The sequence below is a fragment of the Zalophus californianus genome, chromosome 5, assembly GCF_009762305.2.
Source record: "Zalophus californianus isolate mZalCal1 chromosome 5, mZalCal1.pri.v2, whole genome shotgun sequence".
In the NCBI taxonomy this organism is placed as follows: domain Eukaryota; kingdom Metazoa; phylum Chordata; class Mammalia; order Carnivora; family Otariidae; genus Zalophus; species Zalophus californianus.
The window spans coordinates 96043988-96056666 of NC_045599.1; the positions used below are offsets into that span (position 1 = coordinate 96043988).

At 52.5% G+C, this 12679-nt stretch overlaps 1 protein-coding gene across 2 annotated transcripts in view; it reads left to right on the forward strand.

Annotated features, from left to right (window-relative positions):
- Positions 1-12679, forward strand: part of SLIT3 (slit guidance ligand 3) — a 594180-nt gene that overhangs the window by 497499 nt on the left and 84002 nt on the right. For both annotated transcript variants that reach the window (XM_027606988.2, XM_027606990.2), the window contains 2 exons: positions 7796-7939; positions 9147-9310. In XM_027606988.2, coding sequence (XP_027462789.1) covers positions 7796-7939; positions 9147-9310 — 308 coding nt within the window. The remainder of the gene's footprint in view (positions 1-7795; positions 7940-9146; positions 9311-12679) is intronic.

A 12679-nucleotide genomic window follows, 5' to 3' on the forward strand; every position in this document is an offset into this window, starting at 1 on the left:
CGACCAGAGAGGTGACCTGTTCTCTTCTCCCGTGCTCCACCCGTCCCCCTCCTCACCAGAAACTTCGAGTCAGTGCTTAGGGTGCTCCTGTTCCTGTCCATTCCCCTGCCCGCCCAGGCTCCTGGGTTCCTGGGACATCAGCCAGCCAAGTGCCCCTAGATCCCTCCTGTTTAGCTCAGAGGTCAACCTCTCCCAAAGCAAGAAAAGCCATCAGCATGTCTCTAGAACCATCACTTTCTCTTCGGATGGGCAGCTGCAAGTTGTGCTGTTTCAGCTCCCCCAGGAAAGAAAAAGCTTTCATTTTTGTGCTCACTGATTGCACGGCATGCCCAGGAAAGTCACCTGAGTGGGGCGGGCGGTCATTTGAGGCAGAAGCTTGCTTGTAAATGCTGGCTATGATCGATGTTAAGCCGGCCCCAGGAGGTCTTAAACCAAACCAGACTGTCTTTGGGCTGGAATAAGTTAAGACAACCCAGGCACTTGTTGTTTGATTTTCTTGGAAGGCAGACAAGACCCTTTGAGAATCTTGGAGTTTGCCAAGCAACATGCCAATTATAGGGCAGTAAGCAAAACTTCACTCCTGTAGCTCACTTTCCCTCAGCAGCTGTTTCACAAGTAATATTACTGCTGCTAATAGTAGCCGCTAACATTTACTGACTACTTAATATGCTCCAGAGCCCATGCTAAAGCAATCTGATATGCTCATATGCTTCTCTAATCCTTACAAGGATGCTAAGAGGAAGGTATTGTTGAAAGGCCCATTTTACAGATGAGGAGACTGAGGCACTGAAGGGTTAAGTAGCATGGCCACTGTCACTCAGCATGGAAGTGGCAGTCTAATTCTGGAGTCCATGCCAGAGACTTCTGCTTCGCCCTGGTCCCAGGCAGATCTGCAGAGCTAGTTTGGAGGTCCATGGAACATTCCTCACCGGCTCATGCCGAGGAGGAGGTGCTGCTGAACTATCTCCAGTTCCTTTGGCTATGCCTCAGTATCAGTCACGGGCTGCCGTCTCCCTGGGACTTCCTCTGGTTCCTTGGCATCCCGCTAACCCCTGTGAGAGGGCATGAAGGAGCTGCTTGTCTTTAAAGACTGCGTCGAGGCGAGATGATTGAGAACTCTCCCCCGCAGCAGAAGCAAACCTGCTTTGTGATGCACTCTTGAGAGAGGACTTCCTCCCTTTCTTGTGTGCCTGGGGCTTCCCAAGGAAGGCCTTCAGGGAGACTTAAAGTCTGGGGTTATCCCGTGCTTGGTCATTGAGTGAATGACTCACCCCTCTTAAGGGACAGATTAACAAGCAGGAGGCAAGAGGTAAATGACCACCCTCGTAGCTGTTAAGGGAGAGGAGCAAGCCCGGTCCCACTAGGTGAGGCCTTTGACCTCCTGAGAGCAGGTGATGGCTTTCCTGTCTGGTCCGTCAGAGTCTCCGCTTCCCTCTGCTTGCACCCTGTTCCTATAGTCCTCCTGTATCTGTGGACTCCACGGAGGTCCTGTTTCTCAGGCCACCTGATGGCACTGCTACATTTGCAGCTTCCCTTGCATCAGGAATCACCAGGACAACCCACAGCTGGTGACCAGGGATGCAGCCATTATCAGGAGAAAAGGGAAGTCCCCGTTGTCCTTAGTTGGGCCTGGTGGTGGGGGCGGGGGGGGGGGGGCGGTGCTCCTTCTGCTTCTTCACATAAGCGTTTAACCTGACATGGCCCAGAGCAAGACTGGGCAGGGTTAGAGTCCACCAGGCACCACCAGGCTCCTCTTCAGGTCTGGCTGCAGTAGACTCCTGAAGGTCAAAGTAAATCCCCCCCACATCATATGGTAAGGGTGAGAGCATTATATTTGTTCTAAGGCGAGATAGTAGTCCTTATTACAATTAGTGGATAAAGAAATTCAGGATGATAGAAGGTTAATTCTAGAGAAATTAAAAAAAAAAAGAGGAAGAGATTAATGAGGGAGGTTTGACTATACCCTACAGCTTAATCAGGGGTCCAAAATATCTCCCTAAATTGGTGTCCTCCCTAATAGTTTATGCCACTGTGTAATGGTGGTTAATACTTTCAGGGAGAGAACTCTTGGAAGGAGGAGCCATAGAAAGTTGTTGGTACCATCCTTCTCCTCCCGTGTATCTGCATCTGAGTGTTTACGAAACAGAAACTGACTCCCCAGCCTTGCGTTGGGAAAAGGAGGCTCCACAAAGCCCCCCTCCCCCCACCCCCGTGGCAGGAGCCTGGGCCATCTTCCTGTCCCGTGGTCTTTCCTGCAAGGGCTTCGCTTATTTCCAGGAAGGGGGTCACTGTACTCTTTCTTGGCACCAGTTTTCTGAGAAAACCTTGTACTGTGGAGTCTGGAACATGCTTGTGGCATTTCCCGACAAACACCACCGAGATAGGAGGGGTAACGTAACTGCTGTCTTCCAGAGACCCGTGGGCAGGTGTGAGGACTATAAATACCACCCAGAATGTGAGCTCTGGGCCACTGAATCAACACGTGAACTGCCAGAGTTGCCAAGGTGATTTTAATGCAATTTATCATTAAACCCGACTCCAGATGTTTGTGTTTTCCAAACCTTGCAGCAAAGGCCTGTGAGCTCCATGGGACTCTTCACTGAGGAGATGTGGGCAAGGACAGTAGCTAAAAATGGGGTCTCGGCGGCCTTCTGTCCCACTGGCCTCTTTAGGAGAACTGGGTGTGGTGGGTCCTCTTCAGCGATCAGGGCGGACCTCATCTCCCTCCCATGGTTCTTCTCCTTGGGTTACCCGGACCTGGAAGGGATGAAGCTGCCGGCTGCCCCCTGCGTTGAGAGCAGCTGGGACTTCTATGATGAGGCCAGGCCGGGTACCCTAGCAGAAGGACTCGAGTCACGAGGGCCCTCCTGAGCGCAGACTCAGGGTATTTCACACACACACACCCCCGACACACACACGCACGCACGCACACACGCGTGCACTCCAGCTCTGTGGTTCTCGGTGGCATGTTTCCTGCCTTGCCTTTTCTGAAGGCAACAACTCTGGAAAGGATTATCTTTTAGCAGCATCGTCATGTTGGTTGGTCAGTGGGCTGAGTGCTAATACCTCTTGACACGGAACATATGTGGAAGCCAAACGTGCTCCGAGAAGGGCGGTGGCAGAGTGCCTCGTAGGGCTCACACTCGGAAACAAATTTAGAAGGTGATGTCCATGCACTCCCACTCCCGGATGCGCCACTCTCCTTAATCTCCTCTGAAGGGAGGATGGCTCTTTTTGTTTTGTTTTATTGTAGAATCATCGCTAAGTTTGTGGGAGTGGCTACAGAGAACACACTGCTACCTCCTCCCATAAGCATCAGGTGACTCCCCAGGTCCCTTAGTGGGCATCAGGGTGGCATCATAGGTGGGAGCAAAATCTTTGGGCTTAGATAGCTTAGACCCACTTCTCAACCTACCATCTGTGCAAGTCTGGTCACTGGTACTTAAGCCTTCTCTGTCCCAGTGGTGTCGTCTGTCATACAGAGATGGCACTCATCCTGCAGGGCTGTGGGGAGATTAATGAGTTAGTGTTTGTAAGGGGCTTGGTGGGGACCTGGCCATACATCATGCTTGTTACCTGTTAGGTCATGTGGCCCTGCTGTTCATCTGGCCTGACCATCTCAGCCCCTCTCTTCTTTTGCTTGTAAGACTTCTGAGGCATTTGGGAGGTGGGTCTGGGAGCAGGTAGGCCTGGGAGGAGGTGGCCCCAAAAGATGGTTGGATATGCTTTTGGGGAAATATTTATGAGCACAGTATGCCCCCAGCCCTTGAGTTCCTGGATCCAGCAGACCAAGCTGGGATGTAGTTAGGATGTCAAAGATGTGAGTTTGAATACTGGGCAGCCTCTTGAATGAGACAAGCTGGAGCATCTCATTTTGCATGAAGGATGCTGTTGTCCCTGCTTCATCACTGTCCCCTGATCTGCCCAGGGTGGAGTGAGAATTCAGGGGAGCCATGCATACCAGCTCCCAAATCAGCATGTGGTCAATGATCACTGAAGGTGGAAACCCTGCTTTGTACCTGTGTGAGCCCCTCAGTGAAGAACCTTCCACTTTGTGCCAATGGCAGTTTGGTGAGCATCCCAATCTCTCACAGCTTGGTGCCGTGTCCTTGCTTAGAGTTGGCAGGATTCCCGATACCTCTACACAACCAAGAGGCAAGCAGTCTTCCAGGCCCAACCAGACCTCTGTCCACCAGGTGCATTCCATGCCCAGGTGCACTTCAAAGCTAGCAGAAATAGCCACTCCCAGAGACGAGGAACGCCCCCCATTGGGCACCGAAAAGAGAGTACGGATTTTATGTGTTGGAAAGAGTTGAGGTCTGAAGTCAGGCTGGCCCTTCACTTATCACTGGAGGACCTTGGTCAAATCCGTCACCACTCTGACCCTCAGTCTCCTCACCGGCAAAATGAGGACAATCTTAGCGCCGCTCTGCCGGTGAAATAAAATGCTGCATGGAAAGTGGTTCAGAAAATGCTGGGCCCGGGGCCGCCCAGAGCTGTGGTCTCTGGAGATGACACTGCATTATTAGTATCACTTCACACAGCAGCCACACGGCTGCTCCTCAGAGGGGGAAGTTGACATGGGGCAGGGCAGGTGGGGCAGCTTTGAAAGAGAAAGAGGGAGAATCAATCCCTCCAGTGAAATACGGAGGAGGCCTGTCTTCAGGACTTCTTAGGGAAGTGCTGAACCCCATTCTAAAAAGCTGCTTCCTCTCTGTTTGCTCTATCACAGTGTGTTTTTTTAATTCCCCTCCAACTCTTGTCCATGTACCAGGAGCTCGGAGGTCCTTCCGTGAAAGGCAGATGGGGTTGAGTAGCCGCCAACCTTCCTCCCAAAGGCGAGAGGACAGGACAGGCTGTTAGATCTTGCTGGTGCTAGGGATCAGTGAGGCTGTCCTCGGCGTCTGAATCTGGATAAGCAGCTTAATTTTATCTCTCCCTGCACCTACATGTCTTGCCTTAGGGGGCCAAGCATCCTGGGAGAGAATAAGTGACCAGGAGACTATGCCCTTCTGCGTTTCCGTCGCGCCTCATGCTGTCTCTGCCTAGTAATTCCGCCAGCCTGGCTTGTTTTGCGATAACATCCCATGCTAAGACATCTAGAAGCGGTAGGGGACAAGACAGCATCTGGATCAGAACCAGAAGCCTCAGTAGTTTCCGTGAGTGAGGAGGGCTGCCAGAGTAGCAGGCAGTTCAGATGCCCTTTCAAGGCAGGTCGGAGTCACCACGGCTCTCTCCCTGTGGGCCTCCTCTTTGCCCAGTGTCCAGCGTTCTCCAGAGCGGCAACTGGCCTTGTTAATCTGCACTAGGGTCTCAAAAATGAGTGCGCACTCAGGAGAGATGCGTGATTAAATAGGACTGTGGCAAAAGGGAGCATAGGTCCTATCTAAAGGGGACACCCACTCCGTAGCCGCCTCCAGTCGATGCAGCATTGCTAGAACTTCTGAATTTTTTTTTTTCAAGAAGAAATAGAAATCTGGTGTGTGTATGAGCGAGAGAGAGATTTCCTGATTTATAACCCTGGGAGGGTGAATAGATTTGCATTTGGGATGTTGCAATATCTTGGAGGGAGGATTCTATTCTCAGGCCATCAGACCTCTGACTTGGTCTCTTTCCTGAATTGTTCAATGTTTCCTAGCAAAGTGCTGCCCTTAGAAGGCCCTGGAGATCAGGGTTTGGAACAAATCATTCGCCATGTACTTTATTTTTCTTTGTAAACAAGCAAACCAAACACACATATGTGACGGGTCCATTCCCGCCCTGTGGGTGCTTGGTCCCGCTGGGTCCTTTCAGCTTTTCTCCACAGTGTCCTCCTTGGAGAGTGACCTTGACTAAAATGTAATAGACAAAGCCCAGGAAACTCTTTGGGGAATGCCACAGAGGGGATAGACAGATGGGCGGGGTGTATAAGGCATTCATAAAGAAGAAAGTGCACCCTCCAGAGACCTCAATTCTTGTGACTACCTCCAGCATGCTCCCTGGAAACACGTGTGACCTTGACCAAGCCACCACACTCTCAGCCTCCGTTTTCTCACCTAAACGTGGGAAGCTGGCCCTGCCCATCTGCGCAGGTTACTGTGGGAACGATGGGAGTGCCAGGAAAGCACTTTGGAAAACAAGCCAAGTATTCTAGCAATGGGAGCTTTCCTCCAGGAGGACATCTGTGTGAACCCTTGGGACCCTGCCCATTATTAGCCAGATTAAACAGGCACTTCTTCCACTTGTCACTGCCACAGCTGCCTGACTACACACAGGCTGCAGCAAGGGAGAGGTGGCACAGATGACAGAGCCCCTGGGGGCAGCCTCACCGGCACCAACTCGAGTCCCCCCGGACCCTGGCGTCGGAGCCTCCAGAGGCAAGCCAGCCCATGACGAGTCTCCTGGGCCATCCCCCCGCGGGAGAAGCTCTGAGCCAGCCTTGAAAATAGGAATTTTAAAAAAGTTAACATTTTTACTGGTTAGTTTAGTTCTCCCCACCCCCCCCCCTTTAATTAAAAAGGGGAACTGATTTTACACTAGTTAAGAGGGCACAACCTGTCGGTCTAGCATCATAAAGGAAATTCTTAGGACTCAGATTTGCTTGACTTGCCAGCCCCATTCTGGAGAACTCTCCTATAACCCTCCTGGCATCCCCTGTGCTGGACCAGAGTTTTCCTGGAAAGGCAACTTCCTTTGGTGCTGGGGTTTTTTGGTTTTTGGTTGTTTTTGTTTTGTTTTGTTCTTTGTTTTTTTTAGTGGAGGGAGGGGTCTGAGGATCTAAAACCAGGGCAGATGGGTGCCACCTCACAGGAGTGTGGTCCTCTGGAGCTGTGTAAGGGGCTGGGTATATTCCTTAGTAAATGCTCGTGCTGAGCACTAAGAAGAAAGGGAATAAAAGAGATGTAATTTATACCATCAGAGCTTACGGTCATCATAGGTGGGAGGCAAATGATGAACAGCAACGAACATTCTGGAATCACAAATTGAGAGAAGTGCTACGAAGACAAGAAACCGGGGCTATGGGAGACAGTAGTGGGGGGTCTGGGGGCCTTGGTGTAGATGAGGGGATCGAGGCAGGCCTTTCTGAAGAGGTGACAGAGGAGGGGAAGGAACCACCTGGTGAAAGGGGGTAAAGAACGTGCTCAAAGGACCTGGGCCAAAACACTTATGGGGGTGTCTGAGGAACAGAAGTGTCGTGAGTGGGGATACATGGGTGAGAGGGAAAGGGGGAGAGGTCAGGTCACATGAGGTTCCATCCATGCACGTGCACACGTGCGTGTGTGTGCGCGCACGCGTGCACGTCAGAGAACACACCTGTGGGTGCACACGTGCTTACCCATGGGTGAATTTTCTGGGAGATCGCATGGCCTGTAACCTAATGGGACCCGTGGTTCAAAAGAACTCTAAGGAGTTTTTGGAGTCAAAATTGCCCTTAGTCAATCAACACAAGCATTAGCACAATTGTGCCCAATGATTTTTTTGCAATTCCGGGAAGTTCTGCATTCTGAAGCAGAAAGTAAAGCATGGCGGTGCATTTCCAGGCTTCCCCGGAGGGCACGGGCACAGGGAGGGCTCCAGGTGATCTCAGCCTGTGGCACAGGGCCCATGCTACCTGGGCGTACAAGTGCCCAGACATGTGTAGAGTTTCAGAGGCCACAGGGACGCAAGAGCCACACACACACGCACACCCTCAGCAGCAGGAGCCATGGCTGCAAGAAGAGCGCGGGGCTCTGCAGCCTGTCCCCTGCAGGCGTAGCCCTTGCTCCTCAGGGCACTAGCAGGATTAGTGAGTCACTGGCCTCTCTCCTGCTTGCAGCCTCCTCAATGCCAACAAGATCAACTGCCTGCGAGTGAACACGTTTCAGGACCTGCAGAACCTCAACCTGCTCTCCCTGTATGACAACAAGCTGCAGACCATCAGCAAGGGACTCTTTGCCCCTCTGCAGGCCATCCAGACCCTGTGAGTACGCCCCCTCAAGTGGCAGCACGTGCCCAGACAGCAAGTGACCCCAAACACCCAGACACAGAGAACACCCCAAAGGAAGGCAAAGTGAGCACGTCCAGGAGGAGGTCTAGAGCCTGCAGTGAGGACGGACTAATAACGGTAGTTCTAGCTCACCTCTATTGAACGCCTCCTGCGCTGCTCCACACCTCGCTGAGGACTTTCCCTATATTCAGACCTTTAGGCCTCACAGCAATCCTGTGAGGTAGGTGCTGTTATGAGCCCTCATTTCTCTGTGAGGAAACCAGGGCACAGAGAGGTTAAGTAACTTACTCAAGGTTGCCCGGCTAGTATTTGAACAGGCGGAGTTGCAGCTCACCTGCTCTGTTAACCACTGTTGCCAGGGTAGTCTGAGCTGGCTCCGTCTCTGCTGATAACCCAGTCCTGCCCACCCACATCCCCACCAGCCTGCAAAACCAAAAACCTCTGATACGGGCACTCAGAATTTTTCACCTCCCGTCTTCAGGGAGCATTTCCTCACTCCCGAGCACTGCAGATGTTCATAAGTAACTCCATTAGATACACGACACCTGAGAACAGATCTCCACCCAGCCCAGGCCCGACCATGAACCTGGGGCTTCTGGACGCCTTCTAAGTCACCTGGCACTTAACTGCCCCTGTAGCCAGAGGCGGGTGCCGATAAAGAGTTAGGAAGAGCCGCTGTATGTTGAACAACGACCGCGTGCTGAGCACCCCCGTGTTGGCGCTGTGAAGAGTTTTCCCGTGAGCCAGGGGAAGCCAGACCCACGGTGCTGGCCTGGTGACAAAGAGGAGAGCAGCAATGCCCACTGCTGTATATGGGACACCCACCGTGGCCAGTCGGCACGCCTGCTGCTTACGTGCCTGGCATTACCAGGCTTGGAGAAATCAAGTCTGGGCTGCTGTAAGCACAGACCCTGAGCCTGCCGCTTGCTTGGCCCATCAGAACCGGTGTGGGTCAGGGTCGAGATCAATGGTGGGTCCTGCCCCAAGTCAGGAGAGCAGGGAGACAGCCCCCCCATCCCCCGCCGGCTGCCAGCTGCAGCTGTGACCTTCTCTGACCTCAGCTCCACCCTCCCCCCACCCCTGCACCCTGCCTGAGGAGGAGGGACCCAAGGGCCAGGCAAGGTGGTGGTGCAGCGTGGCACCACAGGTCACTCCTGATCAATTCTCCTCCTTCTCGCAGCCACTTAGCTCAAAACCCATTTGTGTGTGACTGCCACTTGAAGTGGCTGGCCGACTACCTGCAGGACAACCCCATCGAGACGAGCGGGGCCCGCTGCAGCAGCCCACGCCGGCTGGCCAACAAGCGCATCGGCCAGATCAAGAGCAAGAAGTTCCGCTGCTCAGGTAATCAGGTTACGGGACTGGGCCCCACCTCCCGACTCAGAGCACAGCAGCCCCAGAGAGGCCGGTAATCCAATCTAGAGGACAGCAAGCACTGTAATGGCTCCTCGGGAGCATCTCTGCAAATTAAATTGGGGAAATTCAGTTAGTCCTGCAGAAAACCAATTACCTTATGGATTTAAAATAAAACACACACACGCACAATAAAAGCATGGTGGGGGGTGCACAATTTCAGGAGAGACAAAACCCAGGTGGCAGCCTATCTCCAGGGCTAGGTGGAAGCTAGGGGAGGTACAGCCTTTACCCACGTGCCTTTTAGAGGCCACGATTTATTTTCTTTTAGTTCCCAAAGTGTGCCCCCCAAGTGGCAGATAGGGAAATAAATATCGCCCAGGCCAGGCTGCAGGCAGCATGTAATGTTGGGGGCCTCCCATTCCCTCTAAGATGGCCTTTGGTACAGCCCTTAGACCAGAGTTTGTTACAGATTTCAGACATTCTCACTAGCCGACTCCTCCACCCCAGACTGATGCATTCTGCTTATGGAGAGAACAGCAAAGAGCTGTGCTCAGTAGGAAAGCAAAGCCTTGCCCTCCAGTTTCCAAGCTCTCTCTGGAAACCTTCCTCCCTATTGCATCTGGGAAAGAGACCGGGGGTGAATGGCAGCAGGGGAGTTCTCGGTTCATCCTGGAAAGAGAAATAGCCGTCCTTGACCCAATAGCTAGATGAGCAGGCAGTTTAAAATGGCGATCATCTGTGTCAGTTGCTGCTGGAAAAAAATCACCACACTGCATTGTGCTCGCAATGGTGAGAGATGGATAGTATGACGTGCTGAGATGGGTTGGCACCAACCCTCACAATCTGTGTGTCAGTGAGAACCCTTCTTCTCCCCTGCCCAAGAGCGTCTTATGTAAGCGAGTTCTCCCAGGGAGAATGACAGCGTGGGCCCTGGTCGCCAGGAGAAGACCAGCAGACAGACTTCTGCCTCTTTCATGTTGTTCTTGGCCTCTAAGTCAGATCCTTTAGTCCATGTCTCCAGAGGGGTAAATGTTAGCTATTTGCTTTTTCCATAGAAACTAATACCTCAAGAGAGCTTGGAGACATCACAGGTACTCGGTGGCAAAATGAGGCATTGCTCCCAACTTACCTTCCGCAGAATAACAATGTCAATTACAAGAGCAGTTTCTGGCCAGTGATGAACTCTGTGCTGAGTGCCTCCAGTTTGATTTGGTTCTTCCACTAGTCCTCTGAGCTCAGCAGGAGGGGTTCCCATTCTGCAGCTGAGGGAGCCAGGGGCCTAGAGGTAAAAGGGCACCCCCATGGTCACAGCAAGCAAATGGTAGAGGCAAGACCAGGCCCCAAGTCTGGTTCACTCCTCGACTCCGCACAGCATGTAGGAGAGAAGGAACATTTGGGAAGGCAGTCCCACTGCTTGGGTGACTCTCTTTCGCATGCAGTCTCATGGCCCACCCCCCACTCCCTGCAACTCTTTCCTTAAGTTCCTTCTTGGGGCCAGCAGCATCTCAGGGAGGAAAACCTTCTCCCAGCCCGGAGGTGTCACCTGAAGCACAACCATCCCGCCCGGGGCCTTTCTGATAACACGCACCTCTTACTCCCTCTGCCCTCTCTGTTCCTCTCCAAGTCTGTCCAGGGCTGAGGTCATTAGCTCTGTCAAGGAGTTGTGCCCCAGAAGAGGGGCAGTAAGACACAGAGGAGGAGGGGGTGCCACCTACTGACCCCAACCCCTTGGTCTTCCATCGTGATCTCAAGGCTCCAGATTGACGCCAAGACCCTGGGGGCAGAGCAGGAGTGGAATCAGCCCAGGGTCCGAGGACCGGCATCTTCCAGGGACCGAATCTGGACCAGTGCCTAGGAACGACTGTAGGCTGGGACTAGGGGTGGCAGGGTGGGGGTGCAGGCAGAACTAAGTAGAGAAAAAAAAATAGTAAGCTGACCTAGGACACAGTAACCTCTCATTCTCTTGCTCTGCCCCTACCTCCCCACTTGTGCATGGGTGGGATCCTGGCTGCTTTTCCTATGGAGGGTAGGAGTGGTTGGAAATTGTAAAAAGAAACAGAAGTTCAGGGTTCTTGGACTGACCCTGTCTAAAAGATTTTTTTTTAATCAATACTAAGCAGATTATTCCTATAAAGGTAGAGGACGTCAGAGCTGATGCCTGACATCGAGCATTCTATGTGCTATTACTTCATGTAGCTGCAGAGAAGAGAGGTAGAGAGAGCTACTGGTGAGCATCAAAGGCCTTGGCTTTGACAGACACTGGGGCCCAGACCTGTCTTGGCTTTAGGGGATACAAAAGCCATAGGTCTAAAGCTCTGTGTTTCCAGGAAGCTCCAGAAGAAGGAGGGGCGGGTGACACATACTGGAGTTGACAGATAATAACTCCGTGTTTTACTTTCCCCTAAAAGCACCCCCATTGCAAAGACAGCTGATGTAATTAGAAGCCAATCTGAGGGCTGCTCCTGCAACGCATAGAGCCCCTCCATAGGCAGGGCATCTGGCTGCCAGCTGCCCTGTGTCTACCTCTATCAGCTGCATCCGCCGCCCTGGGCAGCAGTGTCAGGTTAGAGGTGAACGCTGCCAGCCGGCGTCATCTGACCATCAGATTAAGTCCCCCTGAAAAGGCACCGTCTGGCTGCCTGGGACTCCAGGCGCATCCCCAAGGGAGCACTTGGCAGTTGGAAGATGCTGCCTGTCTTCCATCACACCCCCTCCCTTGGCGTGTAGAGATCTGTCGGCAAGAAGAAATTCACGGGGAAAAGTACAGAAGGTGGTGACACGGTATGCACAAGGATGGCAAACCGCAAGACACTGCTCAGGGCATCAGAGGCTTAGAGACCTCAGACATCGCCCAGTCCCTGCTAGAGATGATGAAATCGAGGCCTACCCAGCAGAGAAGTGTTGTCTGAGGTTAGAGAGTAGTATTTTCAAGACGAGATCTGAAACCCTGGACTTCCGACGTACTGTGAAAATTTTCTCCCTTGTCCCTCCATTTATTTTTGTTGAGGAAAATCAAAGAGAAGGTTTCAAGGCTTGGGAGCAGGGGCATGAAAGGGATGGATTTTTTCCCTGCTCTGATCAAACTGGAATGTGAAATCCCCAAACCACAGTGTTATAGAGCCCTGCATGTCTGGGGGTCGAAGCAGGGTTGAGACCAGATTGCAGTGAGCACCTCTAGCCGGTCAGATGGGAGGGCTTTGAAAGAGGTCAGATCTGGGACTATGACATAACCTTGACTAACTGGTCAACCATTGCAGACAACCTTTGTATGCACTGGCGAGATGCTGTGACCATCTTGTCCCAAAAACACACTGTAGAGGAACAGCGACTCGGTCCCTCCTATCAGAGGGCAAGAGT